This window comes from Petaurus breviceps, unplaced genomic scaffold, assembly GCF_028583685.1.
Source record: "Petaurus breviceps papuanus isolate PSGF00001 unplaced genomic scaffold, PetGlider_PUasm1.0 90784, whole genome shotgun sequence".
NCBI classification, from domain to species: Eukaryota; Metazoa; Chordata; class Mammalia; order Diprotodontia; family Petauridae; genus Petaurus; species Petaurus breviceps.
Genome location: NW_027187345.1, coordinates 11744933 through 11769353, shown reverse-complemented (window position 1 = coordinate 11769353; position 24421 = coordinate 11744933). Strand labels below are relative to the sequence as shown.

Below are 24421 nucleotides of genomic sequence, written 5' to 3'. Positions count from 1 at the left end.
ATAAAGTTCTTGAAGGTTGCATATATCATCTTCTACTTTATGGTATAATTTTGTCTGGAAGTACTGTTCTCCCTTCATTACTATTTTTGCCATAATTTGGGAATGTAACCAGTTTAATTATGTTCCTCATAATTTCTTACTCATGTTTACCTTTTTGTGCCTCTCCCAGGTCTTATCTTTGAATGTTAGATTTTCTATTCAGTTATGAACTTTTCATCAGTAATACCAGGACATCTTCTATTTCATTAAATGTCCATTTTTTCCTCCTCTAGGTTTATGTTTAGTTTGCTAAATAGGTTATCTATTATCAGTTGTAATCCCAGGCCCTTTACATCTGGAACATCAAATTCTAAGCCTTCTACTCCTTTACAGTAGTAGCTGCTAAATCTTTTTTTTTTTTTTTTTGCTTTTTGGAGGGCAGTTGGGGTTAAGTGACTTGCCCAAGGTCACATGGCTAGTTTTTGTGTTAAGTGTCTGAGGCTGGATTTGAACTCAGGTCCTCCTGACTCCATGGCTGGTGCTCTATTCACTGTGCCACCTAGCCACCCCAGATGCTAAATCTTGTATTGTCCTGACTGGCTCCATGATACTTGATTTTTTTTTTCCTGGCAGCTTGTAATATTTTCTCCTTGAATTGAGAGCTCTGGAATTTGGCTATAATATTCATTTTGGGATCTCTTTCAGGTGATCCATGGATTCTTTCAATTTCTATTTTGCCCTCTTGTTCTAAGATATAAACAGTTTTCCTTTATAATTTCTTAAAATGTGATATTGAGACTCTTTCCAGTAATTCTTAAATTGTATCTCCTCAATCTATTTTCCAAGTTAATTGTTTTTCCCGTGAAAGATTTCACATTTTTTTCACTATTATTTCATTCTTTTGACTTTGTTTTATTGCTTCTTGAGTTTTCATGTAGTCATTAGCTTCCTTTTGACCATTTCTAATTTTTAAGGATTTGTTTTCTTTCCTGAAGTAAGATTTTTAGAGGGAAATTTTTGGAAAGCTCAGCTAGAATACTCACTTACATCTTGCCTCTACCTTGGAAGGACAGTTTTGTTTTTGTTTTTAAATCATACATATGGACTTCCAGTCTTTTTTAAGAGGAAAAGAGGCTAAATCAAAGAGAAAGGCTTAGAAAACTAGGATATTCAAAACTTCTAAAAATGCTTAGCAAAAAGAAAATAATATTTTAATAATAAATTTTTATGGTTTGTTACTAGTTCGAGGAAAATTAAATCAATAAAAATTGTCTATTTCCATTTAGTCTCTTAAAAGTTTCCATGATATAACCAATCATTAGTATAGCTGAAATATTAAAATGCACATCATCTTTCTTTCATTTAATTTAAAGTATTTTTATTTTTGTATAGAGTTCATTGATACTTATTATATTTTCTTTGCAAGCCCACAATGTTATTTATATTGTATATCACTTAAGTAATATGATTTTACACACACAAAAACAACTAAATAGCTTTTCTTCATTTCTTTGTAAAAAATTACACTGCAGTATTTTTATTTTGTCATCATTAGATGCATATAAAAATTATAAAGGAAATTATTAACTAATAAAACATCACTTATTTACATTTTATATGTAAAACTAAATTAGAAATAATGCCAATGTATTTTAAAATATACTATGGCATTACAAAATGATTGCTTACTGATAATGACATTTTATTTTTGAATGTCTCCAAATGTGAATAGCTTTTCAGGTACCAGAATTTTGGGTTACAAGAATAGAATGGCTTATTTTAATAGTGACTTCTCTCATATATAATATATATTGCATCTTTGAAAAATATATGTAGAGATGTCTTCCATGAAATTGTTGAACAAAATTAAAAACATTGTTCTTCTGTTTAAGCTACAATGCAGGTATTTGGCAGAAGTCTGGTTCTGCTATAGTTAGAATAGCTGATAAATTCTTGATTTAAGTGATAATAGTACTTGGAAGGGAGGGGAAACAACAGTGGGGAATTGCTAAACTACATAGTTAAATTCATACAAATAAAGAAACTTGAGTTGGTGATATACAAATAATGAGAACTTTGACGGAAAAAAGGAACCTTGTCAGGTGTTAGTTTACTATGGAGAGACAGTGTAGTATAGTGGAAAATGTAAGAGACATAGAGAGATGCAGATTGAAGTTCTGGCTGAACACTTGTCAATGTTTCTGAGACTTGAGTTTTATCATTTGTTAAAATAAATGTACTAATAATTGAAACACATCACATGGTTATTATGAGGAAAGCAATGTTCAAATCTAAACCTATATAAATGAGTTATTGTTATTTTTAGTATTACTGTAAAATAACTTTAGGGAAAGGTTCCCCCCCCCTCCTTTTATATGTAGGAAAAAATAAGAATGATTATGTGAGAAGGAATATAAAAAGGATTATGTTTTAGGAGGGGTGGAAAATCTTTGAAAATGAAATACTGTATTTGTAATCAGAATCATTTTATCATGGAAGCAAGGAGAAGTCAATGTGGCTACAAAGGGAACTTTAATCAGATAAAGGTATAGATCTAAGTATAGCTACATAGCTATACTTATTTCTGGGTTGATTGAAGTTCCCTTTTTAATTTATGTGTGTGTGTGTGTTGTTGTTGTTCAGTAGTTTTTCAGTGATATCAAACTCTTTGTGATCCAATTTGAGCTTTGTTTTTTGTTTTTTTTTGGCAAAGATCCTTGAGTAGTTTGCCATTTCTTTCTCCAGCTCATTTTACATATGAGGAAATTGAGACAAATAGGGTTAAGCAACTTGCCCTGGTTTGTACAGCTAGTAAGTGTCTGAGACCACATTTGAGCTCATGTCTTTGTGAAACCATTCCTGGTGCTCTATTTACTACACCACCTAGCTGTATGTTTTATATATGTGTGTATGTATATATACATACACTCATAAGTGTGTGTGTGTGTGTGTGTGTATGCATACACATACATACCCACATGAGATTTGAGGACTTACTCATGACCAAAGACAAAATAACGTGTATAAGATAGTGATATGAACCTTAAATTCCAGAATAAACAGAGGCTTATCAAAATATTTAAAGAAAAGCAAAAGATTATTTGAGTTTTTTTAACTATACATTCAAATCAAGAAGATAAACAAAGGAGAAGGACAATTACTTGGGATAGGATAATATGATAACTGAAAATAGAACTACTCATTTCCTATTTTGCTTCTTCATGAAGGACAGCCATTTCAAATTTGAAAGGGTAAGAGAAATGTAAATGTAGTTGAAACCCAAAGTAGCAAAATTGATAGCAAAAAAAGTACCTGTCCTCTTTAAATATATTCAAGGGTCCAGGCCTTGACTTTCAGAGTGTGGGGGAAAAAAATCTTTCATGGCTGATTAAAGAACTAATGATAGTGTTTCTTTGAGAAATAGAGAAGGGGAGATACACTAGAAGATGAGACAAATATCCTTATTTTTAAAGTGGGACAGAGATTCTTAAGATAAAAATCTCTAGTAAAATTCTAGAATGGATTTTTTTTTTGTCTTTTTTTGGAGGGGGAAAGGCCGTGCAGTTGGGGTTAAGTGACTTGCCTAAGGTCACACAGCTAGTTAGTGTTAACTATCTGAGGCCGCATTTGAACTTAGGTCCTCCTGACTCCAGGGCAAGTGCTTTACTCACTGCGCCACCTAACTGCCCCTAGTATGGATTATTAAAGAAAATAAAATGCATTTACAATATGATATGAATTCATAAAGTGTTAATAAATTTTAGTGATAGCAAACAAGGGCACACATATCTAAATTATTGTTCTTTTAAGTGATCTAAAAGAAGATATCCTTAAAATTTGGAGAATGTACATGTGAGAAGCAAAGCTAATACATTGGAATACAGCAACATGAATCAGACTGAAAAAAAAGGAATGATGCACAAGTCATCAACTGGATGAAATTTAATACTGATGCACTGAAGACCTCCATTCAGATTTAGAACATCAGTTATACAAGTACAGAGTAGAAGACCAAATAGCCCTTAATATGAAAAGACATGGGAGTTTTAGTTGACAAAAGATGAATATGAGCCAAAAATTTGGAAATGCTACTAAAATATAAATGGGGTTTTAAGCAGCATTAAAATATACCATCTAGGTCAAGGAAGGTAGCAATCCCACTGAATTGTGTGTTAGACTGCATCTTAAATATTCTCCTTTGTACTGAATGTTATACTTCAAGTGGACATTTAACAGGTGTGAGATTATTGGGAGGACAACCAAGAAATAGTGCATTTCATTAATATTAAGGAAAAATAAATATTTGCCTGAAGAACAACATTATTGGAATTGATAGCTGTCAAGAATTGTAAGGACTGTCACATGAAAGAGGGAAAATTCTTTCTATGTGTTGCTCTGAGCAGGGGAAGGAAGATAGCACTGAAAAAAGATCAGTAAGTAAAGGTCTGTTCAACAGACATTACATCATTCATGTGCAAAATGCATGCTTACGTATGAAGATACAAAGATGCAAAATGATACTGTCTCTACTAGGCAGCCAACAAAGCATTTAATAGTCACATACTGTGTGCATGTATACACATAAGTGAAACAGGTTAAATTGTGAAAATGGTAAAGGTCTAAAGAAAGGACTCTAAGATGGTAGTGTAAGAGGTAGCTTTAAAATGGAGGGAAGAAGGTTGTGCTTTGTAGAACAGGTAAAAACTGAGCTAGTCCTTGAAGGAAGAGAATCATTTCGGCAGGAGTTGCAAGTGCAATGTATTCCAGGTAAATAAGTTTCTGCAAACACATACAAATAGAGAATAGAACAAGATCAGGAATAACTAGTGGTCCAGTTAGCTAAACCTGTGATTTCTTCAGTGTAGGGAGTTGTCAGTACAAGAAACCACTTCCACTAATGCAGATAGGTAGCTCATCCTTATCTTGTCTGAAAGAATTTCTTGGAGCATTGACAAGATTATTGAGGTAATCATATGATTTCTATTGATTTTGTTATTGGTAGGATAAATTATGAGGATAGTTTTCCTATTATTAAACCAGTCCTGCATTCCTGGTATAAATCCCACCTGGTTATAGTATATGATCCTCATGATATATTGCTGTAATTTCCTTGCTAGTATTTTTTTTTAAAACATTGTTTGCATCAATATTCATTAGGGAAACTTGTTTTGTAGTTCTGTTTCTCTGTTTCAAATCTTCCTGGTTTAGGTGTCAGCACCATATTTGTGTTATAAAAGGAATTTGATAGGGCTCTACTTTCACCTATTTTTTCCACATAGTTTACATGGTATTGGATTTAATTGTTCTTTAAATGTTTGATAGAATTAACTTATGAACCCATCTGGACCTGGGTATTATTTACTTTAGGAGTTCATTGATGGCTTATTCAATTTTTCTAAATTGGGGTTGTGTTCTGTTTCCTCCTCTATTAATCTGGGCAATTTATATTTTTGTAAATGTACATCAAATTCACTTAACTTCTTTAAGAATTTGGATGCTATACCATTTGGTACTTATTTGTGTAGTATTGATATTATTTCTTTGTTTATGGTACCTTTTAGCAAGATGTAGTTTCCTTCCTTGTCTCTTTTCATTAGATCTATCTTCATTTTTGCTTTGTCTGAGATCATGATTGCTACATCTGCTTTTTTTTTACTTTAACTGAAGCATAATAGATTCTGCTACAGTCCCTTACCTTTACTCTTTGTGTCTCATTGTTTTAAGTGTATCTTAAAAACAGCATATAGTAGGATTCTGATTTTTAATCAGCTGCTATCCACTTTTGTTTTATGGGTGGGTCCATCCCATTCATATTCACAGTTATGATTATGAACTATTTACCTTTATTCTGTTTTTCCCTCCTGTTTATCCTTCTCTCCTTTCATTCTTTCCCTCCTCACCAGTGTCCCTTCTGTCAGTTCCTCCCCTTTTGCTTGTCCCCCTCCCCTCCTACTTCCTTATAGAATAAGATAGATTTCTGTAACCAACTGATTGTGTATGTTATTCTCATTTTCAGCCAGTTCCAATGAAAATAAGGTTAGCAATGCCCAGGGCCCTCCCCACCATCTTTCCTTCCACTGTAATGGGTCTTTTGCACCTCTCTGTGAGCGAGAATTTACCTCTTTTTTCCTCTCCTTTCCTCATGCTCCCAGTGCAATCCTCTTTCTCACTCCTTCATATTTTTTTAATCATCCCCTCAAAGTCCCCTTATACCTACAACCTCTGTTCTTTCTATGTATACTCCTTCTAATTGCACTAATAGTGATATAGTTCTGAAGAGTTAACAAGTATCTTCCTGTGTAGGGGTGCAAACAGTTTAGCCTCATTGAATACCTTATGCTTCCTCTTTTAATGCTTTTCCCTTTCAATGTTTCTCTTGAGTCTTTTGTTCAAAGATCAATTTTTTTTTGTTGTTCAGCTCTCGTCTTTTCATTAGGAAAACTTGGAAGTTATATATTTTATTAAATGACCATTTTTCCCCCATAGGTTTATGAGCTTGAGGTTTTACTGGGCATATGATTCTTAGTTGTAGTCCCAATTCCTTTGCCTTCTGGAATATAACATTTCATGCCCTCCAATCCCTTAATGTAGTCTATATATGTAATCCTTACTGTGGTTCCCAATATTTTAATTGTTTCTTTCTGGCTTCTTCCAGTAGTTTCTCCTTCACCTAGGAGTTCCAAAATTTGACTATAATGCTCCTGGGAGTTTTCATTTTGTGATCTCTTTCAAGAGGTGATTGGTGTATTCTTTCAATGTCTGTTCTACCCTTTGCTTCTAGGATATCAGGGCAGTTTTCTTTGATAATTTCTTAAAGTATGATGTCCAGGTTTTGGTTTTTGTTTTCTTTGGATTATGGCTTTCAGGTAGTCTAGTAACTCTTAAATTACCCATCCTGGATCTAGTTTCCAGACTGGTTGATTTTCCAATGAGATAGTTTATATTTTCTTCTATTTTTTTCATTCTTTTGATTTTGCTTGATTCTTGATGTCTCAAGGAGTCATTAACTTCTACTTGACCAATTCTAATTTTTTTTTCTTTTTTGCTCTTTGGAGGGCAGTTGGGGTTAAGTGACTTGCCCAAAGTCACACGGCTAGCAAGTGTGTCAAGTGTCTGAGGCCATATTTGAACTCAGGTCCTCCTGACTTAAGGGCTGGTGCTCTATTCACTGTGCCACCTAGCCGCCCCCAATTCTAATTTTTTAAGGAGTTATTTTCTTCATTTCCATTTTTTCCCTCCTTTTCCATTTGGCCAATTCTGCTTTTCAAAAGAGGTTTCTTCAGTAAAATTTTGTACATCTTTTTTTCCTTTTTTTGTGATTTCTTTATCAAGCTATTGATTCTTCTCTTCATAATTCTCTTATGTCATTCTCATTTCTTTTCCCAGTTTTTCTTCTACCTTTTTTATTTTGTTTTTAAAGTCATTTTTAGGCTCTTCCAGGAGTTCTTTTTGGGCTTGAGACCAGTTCTCATTTTTTCTTTGAGACTTTGAATATAGGCATTTTAACATGGTTGTCCACTTCTGAGTTTGTGTTTTGGTCATCTGTCACCACAATAACTTTCTTTGGTCAAGTTCATCTTTTTTTGTTTTATTGCTCATTTTTTTTCTGGCCTATTTTGTTACTTTTAAAGTTGAGCTCTGCTCCTGGGATGGAAGGGCACTGTCCCAAGCTGGTTGTGCCAGATATTGCAGACCCTGCCTGCTAACCTAATGTTGCATCAGGGCTGCAGGGGCCCTGACCACTAACCTGGTACTTTGCTGGGATCTGTAGTAGGACCTGGTGTTGTGCCACAGATGCAAGTAACCTGGCCATTTGCCTGGTGCTGTTCTGGAGCTGTTGGGGGGCCCTGACCATTCATCTCCTACTGTTCTGGGGCCCGCAGGAGGGGGCCTGGTATTGCACCAGGGCTACTGGTGGCTTGCCAAGGGATTGGTTGCTCTGGACTTTACTCCACTTTTTCCTAAATGAGGAAAATTACATTGGCAACATATAGGGGATGAGCTATATTGGAAAAACCTTGAGGCAGTAAAACCATTTAGAAAGTTGTTATAATCTAAATGAGAGATAAAATGCACCTGAACTTAAGGTTGTAGCTGTGTGATTAGGGAAATGGAGTCAGATGCAAGAGATGTTATGGAGGTGGAAATGTTGAGTTTGGCAGCTTGATTAGATAAGTAGACAGAGTAAGGTGTTGAGCATAACATGAAGGTTGCAAGCCTAGGAGCCTGGAAGAACAGAAATGAGGTGGTTTGGAAAAAGAAAGGGTTTGGGGAAAAGCAAACTGTAATGTCAAATTGAATCTGAGGAGAGACTGGCACTAGATATATAGATCTGGAAATCGGTGGCATAGAGAAGATAATTAAATCCATGAGAATTATGAGTGTACATAGGGAGAAAAAAATAGGAGGTCTAAGTCAGAGCCTTGGAGAACACCCACAGTTAGGTGACATTTTCTGGATGATGAAGCAGCAAAGGATATTGAGAAGATGAGGTTAAACAGGTAGGAGGAAAACTAGAGAAACGTATCATGAAATCTCAGAGAAGAGAGAATATCCAAGAAGATGTTCAAATGTGAGGTTCAAGGGCAGAAGATATGTCAAAAAGGATGAGGCATAAAAAAAGATGATAATATCTAACAATAGTTGCATGAGAAGGAGGAAAAAGGTATGAGGATTGGGAGGTGAGACTTCACCTCTTTCTGCCTGGTGTAACCTCAATGGTAATTGATAATTCTTAGAGAAAAAAAATGGACAAGAGTTAAAAAGACAATAACAGAAATTTGTTAGAAGGAATGTAAACATGGAATCTTAAAAGCTTTAATTTCAGGGAGAACACAAATGCTAAAGAATGAATAAATAATTATACAGGTAATGAATCAAGAGGAAAAGTTTAGAATAGATGGAAAGGAAAGAGAATCAATGATGAGATGAGGGTAAAGATATCATTCTTAGAAAAAATAAACAAACAAATGAAGTTGGAGTTCTGAAAGGAGTAGGGAATTTTGATTTAACCACTTAGAAGAGAAAAACAGAGAAGAATTAGATAACTAAATTTTTAAAAAGGAAAAATGAAATCAGTAAGTTAAGAAAAATTCCAAAACTAGATAGAGGGTTTTGACAAATTTTGGAGTGTAGCAGTGGGTATAGAAGAGGAAATAACTTGTGGAAATTGGGTTACATGAAAATAGAGCTACTGGTAGGGCTGAAGTTCTGAAATAATAGAGGAAGAGTGACTGAAAAAAAATCTCCTCTGCTCTCCCGCAAAATACCAGAGAAACAAAAGGAATAAATAACAAATATAACTCACAGATTGAAATATATATTAAATAATAGCAACCCATATTTAAATAATACATCAAGACAAAGGAGAATGACAGATTGAATAAGAAAACAAAGCCCAATAAACTGATATTCACAGGAAACATAAAAAAATTAAGACACATAGAATAAAAATGAGAGTCTGGAAAAAAAATTACTATTTATTAGCTCAATTTAAAAAAGGAGTCATGCTATTAGACAAATCAAAAATAAATATTCACAAAAATAAACAAACAAATTAAACTATGCTTAAAGGGATCACAGACAGGAAACTAAGAATAATTTTAAACTTGTATGCTCTAAATGGCAAAGCATCTAAATTCAGAAAGGAAAAATACACTGATTTACAAGAAGATGGAAATAGTAGCAAAAATAATAGGAGATTTTAATATCTTTCCAAGTTGGACAAATCTAATAAAGATTGGTGGGGGGAGTGGCTGGGTTAGGTTGTTGTCCTTTGTTTTCAAAGAGGACCAACATGACATCACTATGTTAGAGTCCAATTACAGTGTGCCCTATTGCCACTCATTGGACCAATGTGAGTTCAAGATGCTCTAACACAGGACACAAATGTGGATTCTCTGAATTGGTGTGTCTTGTTTTTCTTTTGAGCTACTTCACTTCTGCTTTGCTTATAGAGCACAGCACCTTCTTTGATGAGGGCACATCATACTAGGCTATCCTGTGGCAGTGTCTCTCTTGTCACACAATCAATTCTGCAGTTCAAAAAAAAAAGAGAAATTATAGAATTGAACAAATTACTACCTAAGTTAGGACTAAAAGACTCATGAAGCCTTCTGAATGGGACTGCTAAATAATATACATGTTACTCACCTACACATGGCACTTTTACAAAAATTGACCATGTATTAGGATACAAAGAAAACATAAACAAATATAAAAAGAGAAATTATACTAAATACATCCTTTAGAGACCGCAGCATGAGAAAAATTGTAATCAATTCATGGAGCATGAACAAAAGACATGGTCTTAAATGGCAACCTAATAATAAAATTCTCCATACTGAGTGTGCTAAAAAAAAACATAAGAATAATAAATATGTGAAAGGCAATGATAATTACCAAACAAAATGTCAAGATTTCTGAGATGTAATTAAAGTACTCTTCAGAGGAATAGTTAAGTCCTTAAAACATACTTTAACAAAATAAAAAAGAAAATGAATAAACTAAATATGCACTTTAAAATTAGGAAAAACAACAAATAATCAACTGTACAATAAGCACAAAATGGGAAGTCTTGATTATGAGGTGAGAAACACATAAATTGGAGACCAAAAAAAGACTATAGTAACAATTTTGGTGTTATGAAAACAAAAGATAGCAACAAAAATCTATTAAAATTAACCACCCAGAAAAATAGAGATCATTCATAATTTTGTAGAGAACATCTGTCTAGTGATGAGATTGAAAATTAGATTGCAAAGGTTTTAGAAGTTAGTGAGAAGAGAGGAAGTGGTGGCAGTGAACTTAGTTCCTTATAGAAATCAGACCATGAAAAAGAGGAGTCAATTAGCATTAGCTGGTAGAATCTAATGAAGGCTTTCTTCTTTTCTCTCTTTTACCTCCCTCCCTTTCACCTTCCCCAGTTCCCTTCTCTCTTCCTCTCTCATTTGTTTATTTCTCTTTCTTTCTTTCTTTTGAAGACTTTAACATGCTTGATGGTAGTAGAAGGAACCAGTAGATAGAGGTTAAAGATTAGAGAAAACAAAGTATAATTAAAGCTGCAGTCTACTGGAAGAGATAAAAGAGAGACCCATAAAGGCATTATTAATCTTTGCAGGAAAAGGAGCCACTACATTTTTTTAAGTGGAGAATTATATCAAGGGGTTTTAAGATGAAGAGAAGGGGAAAAGAGGGTACTGAGTCAACAATATGTTATTATCATTATTGTTATACATAGAAACTTGCTGTCTTTCATTAACTTTAGATGATAGATCAACAGTACGAATATAAACCTCATAATATTGAGAATTCAGCAAATAAATTTTCCTGTAACTGAAGCATTTATTACAAACTAGCAACAACAACAGTTAAAGTTTACAAAGTGCTCATTTGTTACTAATATGGTGTTATCACTTCTAAGACTTGTCATTTCTCAGCAGCCTACTTTTAACCTTACTCTGAGCTGCAGGTTCATAGGATGAATCTTATCTTTAAAAGTGTTTTTTGAAAGCATTTTGGTTGTAAAATGAAAGACTTTTTGATTAATATATGTGTACAATTCAAGTATCTGGAAAGAAGCATTTTCAATACTATTGTTTTTGTAGTAGACTAACAAAATTACACTATTTTAAAATTTAATCATTTTGACCCAAATGAAATCTTTTACACTAACATTTAAAGTAAACATTTCTGAAATATATTTCAAAGAAACTATTTTCAAATTATAATTGAAATACTTTAGTCTTCAAAAGAGCAAATTCATTGGAAATAATTTATTTTCCATTCTGAAAAAGCTAATAATGGCATAGATGTTATACTCTTTTTAAACACGTTTTAAATAATATGTAGTCATTCAGATGAAATGAAACAGTCGTCAGATTAGTAGATTAGATATGTGCTGAAAAGTCTGTCTTCCTATTCCCCCCCCCAAAAAAAAATTAATGGATGCTATCTTATTACATGGTTATTCATATACCTCAGTCAACTTTTTAAAAAATTATCGTTAATATAGCTGTCCATACCTGTGATTTCAGTTATGTAGAAAGCTTCCTAGTGAGAAAGTTGTCGCTCTACCAATTTAAATTATTAACTCTTCTGCAATTTATAGTCTTTGAGAGTTACCAATGGCATTCAGATATTAGCTGATTTGCCCAGGGTCACACAGCTAATGAGTCAGTGATGGGACTTGAATCTACTTTGCCTTAACTCAGAAGCCAGCTTTTGTATGCCACAGTGCTACAACTATTTCTTAAGACTGGTAAAATGATAAATTGTCCTTTCACTCAAAATATGGCACCCTGTTATTTTTTATTTATTCAGAACTATTTGTAAATAAACTATTAATGTAAGAACAGTAGCATCAGCACAGTCACAATCTATTAATTTGCCTATCAACTAAAAACTAAATAAAAAACCAATATAACTTATGTCGTGTGTATAACATTTGTATTATATTTGTATTTTTAGCAGGTCTCTGTGATATTAATGAAGGGACTGTAGTTCCAGAGGATCGTTGCAAGTCACCTACTTCCGGTAATTGTGGTTTTTCTCATCTTTCACAATTATGGTTGTATAGAAGCCAGTAATTACTATGGCTTATCAATTTACAAAAAGAAGTCTACAGGAGCATTGTGTTTGTGATGTGTGGGTGAGTGTGATATTTGATTTAGCCTTTCCTTAAGACAGGGGTTCTTAACTTGGTTTGTGAAATGTGTATATGTGTACATATGTGTGTGTATATATGTGTGTATCTATACACATATGTATTGTGTACATATATGTATACATTTGTAACTTCAATATAATTGGTTTCTTTTATGATCCTATGTGGTTTATTTTGTGTATTTCAAAACATTCTGAGAAGGGATCTGTGGCACAAAAATGGTTTAGAACTCCTGCCTGAAGGATTTCATTTTGATTAAATTGAAAAGGGGTGTAATTTCCTTCACTAGAAAAGCCACATCACGTAACTGGTAAAAAGTCATAGAGTAACATGCTCAAGTTTGGAATATTTTATTTCCTTTAAAATATAAATTGTCTTGCTTTTTAATTTAAGGTTTTAATGAGTTCTCTTATTTTTGATAATATAGGCATCCTGGTATTTTTTTGATGGTGTGTAGAGTAAAAGTATTGTGAATAATAGTTTTCTTTCCTATAGTCTGTAAATAAATGTTTTTTTCCTTTTCAATGAAAAGTATTATCGCTTAAATTACCTTTTATATTAGGTTAAAAAGAATTTTTTAATTATGAAAGTTTATAAAATAAAAGGGCAAATCTATTATGTAACTATTATAGAATGATTTGTCACCTCTTTCTGATTAATGATTCTATGTGCCTTCTTTCTTTGTTGAGGTTTTTCAAGAATATTGTACGTAATATCTGGAACCGTCCATCTATATTTCCCTAGTTTAGGTTAAGAAGATGTGAAGTTAATGAATTACTGATTTAGGATAGGGAGAAAGATGTGTGTGTATTCATATATAAATAATCAAGGCTAATAACTATTTTATTAAAGGTTCTTGGTTGTGAATAGTCTTTAGGTTTTTAACATTTTAATATTCTTCTCTAGTGTATTTATTTTATACTTAAGAACTTAGCTATAACATTTTTTAGACTTTGTGAATAGTGTATTCAAAAACTAAATTTGAAACTATTTGCAATGACATGTAATTTCCAGAATAATAAAACATGGAACTATAGTCCATATTTCTTACATATAAATTATTAAAAAGTTGTGTTTATACTCATATGCTTCCTACTGCCTATTGAATGTCATAAAATTCTGAGTCATAATTTATTCTGAAACTGACAAAAAAAATTTTTATTCCATCTTCCCTAAATGTTGAGTGAATACTTTGGAGCAGGGAAGTATCAAGGCCATAGAACAAATTATACTTTATAGATTAAATTCAGTGCTGTACTTAAGGAAAGTTAAGTAGCTATTGGAAATATTTGCAAAACATTCTCATTTGGCCCTGACAACATAATATTTTAGATAAAGGGCTGTCCTCAATGTTAAAAAGGCCTTTATCCTGCCTTTGACATATGCAATGTGACCTAAGCACATCACTTACCCACCCTATCCCCCTACTAAGTACTCTAAGTCCCTAAGTTGCAAATTAGTTGGTGATCTATACTGGGTGAGGAAATTTCCTCCCTAAAAGTTCCTCACACTGATGAAATCACAAATCTAGATTCACTCAAACTCCTAAACATCCACAAAAGGCCCTGGCCACCCATGAAACTTAATGACAAAATTCATCCTAGTAAACCAATGTTCTTTCATCAATAATTTACAGATTTGACCCAAAGTGTGGGTAGCCTAACTAAAATATGTGGAAATGATGTAAACTCACGGTAATTTTTGTTAAAAATTAACCACATGACTGCTTCTGATGTAGTTTAACTACCATGATAAATATAAGCATTAAGATGTTTTTATTCATACTGCCAAAAGCATGGAGTACCTAAGTTTCCTTTAAAAATTGCTATTAAATTCTCTTATTACCACTAAAATTGAAAGAAAAATCTTATCTTATGATATCCCTCAAAATTTTATAGAAGCCTATCCATATTTCATTGCATTTAACAAACATTTCATTCATATGAAAAGGTTCATGTGAATATTTTTAGTGTAGTAATGATTCATAATAGCCCTGGATATGTCTTTTCTCTGGCTGAATCGCAAGAATAAAGTAGGTAGGAAAAGTTAAGACTGTGATTCTATTGGTATAGAGAACTTCAGGGTGAGAAAACTGCCTCCACTATGTAACAGTATTTAAGAGTTTCCTACAGAACAGAGTGATGAGGGTAGTTTGTGCCATCAGTGGGACTTGAATTCAGGTCTTCCTGGCTTTCTGACTGACTCTCCATATACTGTGCCACCTTTTTCTGCCTTTGAATAATAGTAAATATTACAAAATAAATCATTTCTAGATTGTCTAGAAGGAACTATCTTCTGTATCACTCTTACCTACTATGAGAATTCAGCTGTCTTTACCTCAAGTTCATTGTTCTTTCTACTGTGCCATAAGCCATTCCAATTTGGAAAGAATAATGTAAACTATTAAATTAATGTAAATTACAATCAAGTAAAGAAAAGAATGGAGTAGAAGAGGGAGCTATTGGAGATGATAAAATTAAATTTGAGAAGTTAGTATTATCCATAACATAAATCAAGATGTGTCTTTGTGATATAACTTATAAGGGACACAAGTGAAATTTACTCTTTTTAAGTTACTTTAAATTCAAATTTTTAAAAATCTTAATTATTCCAGTAACCAATAACATTTTCTTCCATTATCATACAGAAAAATCCAAAATTGCTTCATATTTTGATACTATACGTTTTTGTTTCTGAAAAATTAAATTCTCTCCTCCTTTCCTCCTTTATATCTACTTTATTCACCACTGTGAATGTGTAATTTATTTATAATTTCAATTTATGAATGACTCAATTATTTCTGGGAACATTGATCATATTTGCATTTCTCTAGGACTTTAATAAGTTCTTAATTAATGTAATTAATTAATTTAACTTATTTAAATTTAACTTATATAAAGTTAAATTAATTAATTTAATAAGTTCTTAATTAATCTTTGTATCATTATAGAATGAAATGTTATAAATTCATTATACTTTGAAAATTTGAACATTTAAAAATCTGCATTGAAGATATTTCCCATTTTTATTAAGCAATAATAATTCAGCTAATATTTCAGACACAATTATTATACTAGAACATATTAACAATTTTTGAACTACCTTAAATCACTTAGGACTGTAACTCAAAATGGATGTTTTCAGAAGGAAGAGTTTAACTTTAGTTTCATGTAGCTACATATATGTATACTCAAATATAGCAGTAATTATTCTTTCTCCTTAAAAGAACATGTTTTGATACATTTTAAAACCTAGCCAGTGTTAAATACAAATCTTCTAGGATATTGATTTTTGTCCTTGTTTTTTTAAAAATGATGTTTTAAAGTGTTTTTATATAATCATCTCATAACCACTGTGATCTAAAGTGATATTTTAAAGGAAAAGGGGTTGGCCCTTTTCCTACCCGAAAGGTGATTATATTTAATAATACATACTGGGTAAGATAACTTATAAAGAAAAAAAATAGCAGAAAAGTCAGGGAACATTTGCTACCCAGACAGTATTTTTACCTGAAGTATGATCATAAGTAATCGTAATTTTCCTTGAATTAATAAGCACAAAATCAGTTGCAAATACTTTAACTTGAATGAAAAAGAAGTGAAATATTTTCTTGTGTTAACAGTTATAATGTACATTTGTTTATTACATGTGAGTGTCTAATAATTCGAAATACCTTCGAATTTTGGCGACTGAAATCTGGCTTGGGATGATGTAACATAGTAACAGTTTTATTTTTTTTTAAATATAAAACAGGGATGTTGGTGAAGGTGGGGGAAAGAAAATGAAAAATAGGAAAGCGACAAATTAAAGAATAGAAAAACAAAAAATGCCTAGACAATTTTATCTAACACTTACTGGTAATAATAGACTTTGAGTATCACTTCATATAGAGTAACATCAGGCATTTACTCTATAAGGAAATTCTTTAATCCTGAAAAATTTGAAGTTAACTTTAAGTTGGAAACATAATTTAGACCAAATATTATTTTTGCTTCATTGAGTTTTCTGTATTTCATAACATTTTAAAAATGTTTTCTTAGGAAGAGATAGGAATGTCAATTATATTTTAATACATAACTTTAAATAGAGATTTCATTACTACTTGGCACTACCATTCCTAGTTGTCGACCAGTCTTAGAATCTCTGATCCATGCCAACTGTTCACTTTCCCTCACTTCCCGCATCCAATCAGTTACTAAGTCTTTTTGATCCTGCCTCTTAAACAGCTCTTGAATTCATTCTTTTCTCTTTGATCATAGACTTGCCACACTAATACAGGACCTCATCTCTAAATGCTTGTTGAATGATGGAGTGACCAATTGAGATTACTGGGGTAGCCTTCTAAAGACTGCCCTGGCCTTTCTTCTCTCTAGCATCCATGAATTTGCTAAATTGGTATCCGTAAGGAACAGTTTTACATCTCCTGCTTCTTTGTTTTTTCACAGGCTCTTCTTATATGCCTGTATACTTTTTTTTTCCTACCTCTCCTTCTTGGAATCTTTTAACTGCATTCAAGGTTCAACATAGGTCTCACATCCTAAGGCCTTTCCCAACCCTTCTCCCCCACATTTGTTTTTGTCTTCTCCTGCCTACTGCAACTACTAATTATTTTTAATATTAATTTAATTTAATAATCTGTATACGTCTTCTCTTCCCAATAGACTATTGATTGTTTTTTCTTTTCATCCCCAATGAGTAGCACAATGCTTTCTTTGTACATTAAAAGCCTATTAAATGCTAGGATTGATTTGAATCTTCTTTTAAGATTTAGTTCTGATTGCTATTTCTGTACTCTATTCTAGGAACTATAGCAGTTGTAACTAAATAAAAGTCATCCTACTTTCTGTAAATAGTATGACTACATTTTAGAGATTATTTTGATTATTTTCTTTTCTTCTTTTATTATAATTATGCCTTTGGCAAAACTTCAGTATTTGTGAATGATTACCATTCTTCATGTTCATTTCATTGTCTTCATTTATGTAGGTTCTACATCGCCAAACAATTCTGATGATGAGCAAAAAGTGACTAATTTTATAGAAAAGGGTATAGTATGTTATTTAAAGCATTTCATTTATTTTATTCATACTTTATTTAATTTTCTTTGAATAGATTTTGACATTTTATTTCAAAATATTATTTCCAGTGAAGACCAAAAGCAGAAAATTTTCCAAGATGGTAGCCAATGATATCGGTAGGAAATAGAAAATTCTCTTTTCTGTTTCTAATCCAGTGCCTTGCTGTACAAATGCTAACCCAACTTTTAAAAATTATTATATGGAATTTCATTGCATTCTTTGTGTATTAATTTATTATTCTTTGTGATAATAATCTTTTAAGCTACTTCTTCTAAACTCATTGGGCCTATAATTATAAAAAAATCAATTACATGTGGAATGCATCTTTTTCTTTTAATTTAGTGTGAGTTTGTCTTGGGTAATATTTAAAAATAAAGCAGGGTTCAGTTTATTTAGTAAGCAGCATGTTTTAACACTTTATTTAGCTGTTCTTATGTCCATTTATTTCCTTTCAGTTATTTTTCCTACATTTTTAAAAAAGGTTTTTAATTTATTTTTTAGGAGCAGTAATTTTCAGCATTTTGTCTCCCAACGCTTTTGATTAAAAGGAAATTTTATACAAGTCCCATAGTGAATAAGGATAATATGAATTAATATTTTATCCACCTAAATTTTCTTTTGTACTTTTCAAATAAAATTATTCAGTGAAAGAATCTTAAAATGTAAAACAAAAATGTGTTTTACTAAATTCATAATCTCATAGTAAAAAATATTTTCAAATATGATTTAGAGGCATGTAGATATTTGCACAGTTTTATTTTTATAGTTCATAACTTTGAAAATCACAGTTCTGGATAATAAATAAATGTTATCTCTTTTTTCTCCTTACCAAATTTGTTTGTTCACTGTTTGATTTTTTTGCCCCCTAGAATTTCTGGACTATTTTCTGAACAGCAAAATATCTCAAGTTTTATCAAGTATAACCCTTTAAATGCCTAGGTAGAATTTTCTCATGTCCTTTGAAATTTGATTCATGTTGCATGCAATTATAAATTGAACCCTGTTATGGTCTTGTGGATGAATATTATTGGGATACAAAAGGGGAAAAGTATGTGGTTTCTTCTGGGAAAGGAGCTTTTCTTAATAATATTGCAAAAAGCATTTTAATCTCTTTGACATTGGTGGTTTGTTAGTGAATTGGTAATTATTATTAAACCATTAAAATTACATACAGGAAATCTATAGCACAACTTTTTTTCCTAGTTCTTTTTTGCAGCACATATAGTGATCTTCCTGAATGATAATCATTTGCTGAAACTCACCCAAGATTTTCATATGTAGATTAAGAAATACAAATTGAGGAATTAGATTATTTTGGCAGTTTAACTTTTAATGAAAGATAATAAAGAGATATGATATCCCAGTTTGGATGTTATTTAAGAGAATGTTATGAGACAAAAATGATTTCAAACTTTTTATCCAGCAAATGAGTTCTTATCAGTTTGAGAACTTGTTAATTTAGAGATCAAGTACAGAGTTCACAAAGTAATCAATAAGCAGTTTGCGGTGGAACATAACAGTTGATTTTGCCAAAGAATGATGTCTACTTTGCAGTATCTGAGGATATAGACCCCCAAATCATCAGAAATATCAAACTGATGAATGTTCTCAGTTTTCCTAAAACAGCTTCTGGCAGGACAAGATTTTTTTTCAATGATGCTGTTAATGCTTCTATTACAAAACCAAGGCAAAACATGTTTTGACTTCTTGATGAATCTCAATTTTCTCTTAAGATAGACTTCCTTTCTGCTCCATCCTATACTTTGGAGTTCCAAATCCTTGATTTGATAAAGCTTTTCTTCCTTGTTCACTGAATACAGACCCATCTGATTGTCCTCCTTTACCACTGTCACTTTTACTCTTTAGTGTCATCTATACCACCATGATTAGCAAAGAGTCTTTTCAAGTGCCCTTTCACAACATAGCTTCCAAGAATGTCACTACTTCTCTTTGATAGATAGTAGCAAAATAGGAGCAAAGCAAAAATTCCACAGGAATGGCCAGGAAATTTCTTTGGGGATTTACTTTGTGTTTTCATTTTCCCAAAACTCTGGGGAAAAGGCAGTTTTAAGAAGCAGTTTTATTGGTCATAGGATCATAGCTTAGAACAAGATCTAAAAGGAACTTCAGTGTCCAACCTTCTCTGACTTGAAGATCTTAAATGAATGTTAGTTAAATATGCAAATGAAGTAAAGTGGGAGGGAGAGGAGATGATAAAATCAAGATTTGAAATTGCATCACTATGCCAAACCAACAAGATGAAATTTAACAGGGATGGAGTTTTACATTTAGTTTTAAGAAATGTCACAAACCAAGAGGAAGCCTAGCCAGGTAGCAACTATATATGATGAATGTGCAAGAATTCTGGTTATTCACAAAGGTAATATAAATATTTGATACAACTGCTAAGCCTAATTTAGTCTTAAGCTGTATTGGTAGAACAATAATGTCTAGATCACAGGAAAACAGCATCATTAAAACCTTACTTCTCAGTTAGAATCTAGAATATTCTGTTCCTTTCTGGATACAGCAGTTTAAGAGAGGCATTAACAACCTACATTTCATCAGAAAGAAGGTCCATTAGAATAGTTAGGGACCCAGAAATTTTGTCATTTGAGAAACAGTTGAAGGTCAACTCCTTATATTTAGTATTGGTAAAAGGAAGACTGAGGGAAGGTAGGAGAGCTGTCAAATATTTGAATGGCTGTTGATAAGGAAGATGGAATAGACCTTCTCTGTCTTAATACAGAAGGCATTATTAAGGGACATTGCGGTAGACACAACTAATCTGGAAGTTGAAGACCTGATTTTTAGTCCTTACTCTACTATTTGTTCCTCATTTGAACCTGAGTGAGTCTCTTGACCATTCTGAGCCTTTTTATTTTTCTAATTAGGCGGGGGGGGGAAGGTGGGGGGGGAAGAAGCACTGAAAACTAGAAGGTAACATATAAGGTATTAATATTATCTTAATTTTCCAAATGGCTAGAATTAATGGATATAAGTTATAGGATTTTGCTCCTCAAAAGGAGCTTTGCAATAACTAGAACTGTCCTACAAATTGAATGGGTTACCTCCACATATAGTAACCTCTCTAAACCTCCACAGAGGTGCAGTGGAGACTTTGCTTTGAGACTTTTTCTCCTGCCTTCTTGCCTTTTCACCTTTCTTCTTCCTCCTCCCCATCTCCCTTCCCCTACTTTACTCCCTGGAAAACAGAGACTGAATGATCATTTGTGTGGGATTCTTTGAAAAAAAATTCTTACCCTGAGTGACAATAGATACTAGAGATTTCTGTGTCTAAAATTCTATAACTTTATCATGCTATATCTTATAAAACAGATTAGAAAAAATGTTTGGCCTGTGATTAATTTCCTCTTTAGGATGAGTATTAAGAGAAATTTGTATTTTTTAAAATAGAGAAGACTGATTATTAGCACTATTCTGATCTCACACATTTGATAGTTACACATTATTTTGAATGAAGCAAAACATTTTAGCATGTTCATTTTAGTATATCATTTGTCATTTTAAGATGTCTTACATCTATTTTAATTCATATAATCATAGAATAATAAATACAGAAAGAGCCTTGGACATCTAAACCAATCCTTTCATTTTACAAAAAAAGAAAAGAGGGTAACATGCTTAAAATCAGTTTAAAAATGGCCTCCAGTTCTGAACTCAGTCCAGTTCAGTGATTTTTTTCCACTGTGCAACACTACTGTGCATATGCATCATATTTCATATGCAGTACCTCATTGCTTTCTTTCTCATATAGTCTCTTTTGTGCTTTGCTTCCCCTCGATCCCCTACCCTCAGTTTTTTTCTAAATTTGCAGGTTTAAAAATGGAATCCATAGCGATCCATTTGGGATTCTTTAGTATTTGAACAAAAAGGTATGTACTAATTGCATGTAATAAAGTAGTGAATTTTAAAATCATTTTTTCACATACTATAAAGCTAAAATGAAATAATTTTTAAATGTTTTATCTTCTATTAAAGGTATCTGTTGACACACAGTTGACTGTTGGAGATATGTTTAAAATGGGATTGTACAAGTCTGCCTTATACAACAATAACTAACTGAATCCTTATATATGTGACAGGAATATTTTTGTGCGAGGTAATTTCAATATTCTCTACTATTAACTAGTCTTAATTTAGGTATGGATGAATAGGAATTAAATTTCACACGTAACATTTTTCTTTATCATACAAGGCAATGTGTATCCTAATGAAGCTTCTTTTTCTTTTTCAGGATAATGCAAGTCTGAAGATTATTGACATACTGACTGTTTTAAAATTTATTTTATTTTATTATTTATGTATTTTCATTCTTAAAAATAAAATCTGGTCAGCAAATTTAGTGTTCTGGAGCGTCTTTCTATCTATACCAATACTGCCTAATACTTTGGCGAATTGTCTTCTCATCTATTTGGGTACTTCACCCATCTGCGTAAATCATAACCTCTCCATGCCGTCTCATCTTGTTCATTTCTTTTCCATGTCTTTGTAATCCCTCACAAAGTTTCTACTTAGCATATTAAAGAACTTCTTGTTCTTTTGCTATTTAGAGGACAGTAGTGAAGTACTGATGCTATCTGTTATCCTTCTCTGAGTACATAACTCATCTACTTTCTTAGTCATACATGCTATTCATCACATCTTTTCCTACCATTTCACTCATAAGTCATTTTGGCAATATGCCACAGTGTACTTAGATCTCCTGTTCATGTTTCCATTTTCTTTGGATTAACCACAGTTTTGCTTCTTCTTAGATTGTGGTCTTCCATAACTTAGTCATACAGCATCAGAAGGAAAATATTGGCATTAAAGATGAGCTTTTACATCAGCAAACATTCAAGAGCATTCAAAGTGTTATACAGTTTCCCAAATGAAATACACCCTGATCATTTCCTGGTCAAGTCTAGACCTACCTCATTGTCCATATTCAGTGCCTACTCAATATATTATATATACTAATGGACTAACCTAGTGGGCTACCCCTCCAAGTGTATATTGTAATCCAGGAAATACACATTTTTCATCTACTTTGTTTTTCCAGTGTGAATTGGTCATACCAATCTCTTTCACATGACCATGGATTTCATTGAGGAAGCTTTGTGTGGTGTTCTGAGCTCAAAGCAGTTATCACAGTGTCATCTACAAATAGTGTTTGGAGAACATCGCCATTAATAGGGTATCCCTCTTCTCTTTGAATTCTGTGGACAGCTTCCATGACACTGGTTAACACCTTAGGTGAGCATATATCTCCCTCTTTAATGCCTTATGTAATATTGATACTTGGTGGCTCATTGAACAAAGTTATTTCTGTGGTTGCATCTATTATGGAATCTTGTATTTTCTTAACATACATGTGAAAGACATCTTGTTTGAGGAGTGCTTTAATAGTGTATTTTGTTCTACTGAGTCTCCTAGACCTAAAATATCTGAATACCATTGACCTTTTATCCATGGGTTTCTTCATCTTATTGTCTTGCATTTTATCTAAATAATATTAATCTAAGCTACAACTTGTTCTTTTGTTCAGTAAAAAAAATGAGCAAATAAAAATTAACTCAGGTAAACATTATTTTTAAAAATTCTTCATATTTTTCTTGCACTAAAAAAAATATGTATGAGATTTGAATTTTATTCTGTCAGTGTGGATTTTGGAAAGGGTACTGCTCTAGGAGTCCAGAGACCAAACCAACATTTCAATCTCTCTGTGCTACTTAGCAGCCATGACATTGGGCCAATCCTTTAACCTCTGAGTCTCAGTCTCCTCATTTGAAATATGATGGGATTGAGAGAGATCTCTAAGGTCCTGTCAAGCTCTGAAATTCTATGATTCTATGTCAATTGCTTTTCAAAAAATTCAACAAATAATAACAGAATATAGTACCATCTTACATTCTTTGCACCTTTCAATAGTATGATTATTATGATATTGTCTGATATAGAAAGTAAAATCTGAAATCTTTCTTGTTCCTTTATATTTGCATCAAGAACCTCCTTTGCATATATAGCATAGTCTGATAAATGCCATGTAAAAATTAGAAAGTTGACACATGATAGAGTAGTTGCTGATATCTTATTGGTTACCTCTTTATGGTAAATATTAAGGCATGATCTATTCAGTTCTTTTGGAATCTTCCCCTCTTTAAGGTATCTTGATAATCTATCACTGAATTCCTTTAAAATTATATAACTTCAGAATGAATTCATCTATACAATTTCGATCATGTATTGTCACTTCACCACTTTGTACTTTTTAATAATAGACATCATATATCTAGTACTGGTGTTATAGCCTTAGTTTGTTTATTACTTATGAGAGTGTATCACTTCAAGCATGTAAGCATGCCTCTTTCCTGATGTCATAGGATTTTAGAGCTGAAAAGGACCTTAGAGAACATTTAGTCCGATATCCTTCATTTTGTGTCAGTTTGTTATCCTTCCAGTTTCATTTATTCAAGGTTTCAGAATGAGTTGAATTACCTAGTTTTTCATAATGACCTCTCTGTAGGCTTGTTTTTCTTTGAAGTCATTTTCCCCTGCTTTTAAGGCAATACTACAAAAAAAAAAATCAGTCATACACTTTGTATTGTTTTGTATAGAAGCTTGTCTACTTAATTGGTAATCATGTTTTGGTATCTTTGAAGATCAAAGTGTTGACTGCCCACAATAATTTTCTTAG

At 32.4% G+C, this 24421-nt stretch overlaps 1 protein-coding gene across 4 annotated transcripts in view; it reads left to right on the top strand.

Moving 5' to 3' along the window:
• The window catches only part of STXBP5 (syntaxin binding protein 5), a 202417-nt gene that overhangs the window by 139098 nt on the left and 38898 nt on the right, over positions 1–24421 (top strand). The window contains exons 19-21 of one of the 4 annotated variants that reach the window (XM_069069725.1): positions 12451–12513; positions 17630–17689; positions 17790–17837. In XM_069069725.1, coding sequence (XP_068925826.1) covers positions 12451–12513; positions 17630–17689; positions 17790–17837 — 171 coding nt within the window. Of the gene's footprint in view, positions 1–12447; positions 12514–17629; positions 17690–17789; positions 17838–24421 lie in introns of all 4 variants that reach the window. The other 3 variants (XM_069069724.1, XM_069069727.1, XM_069069726.1) reach the window with 3 other exon arrangements.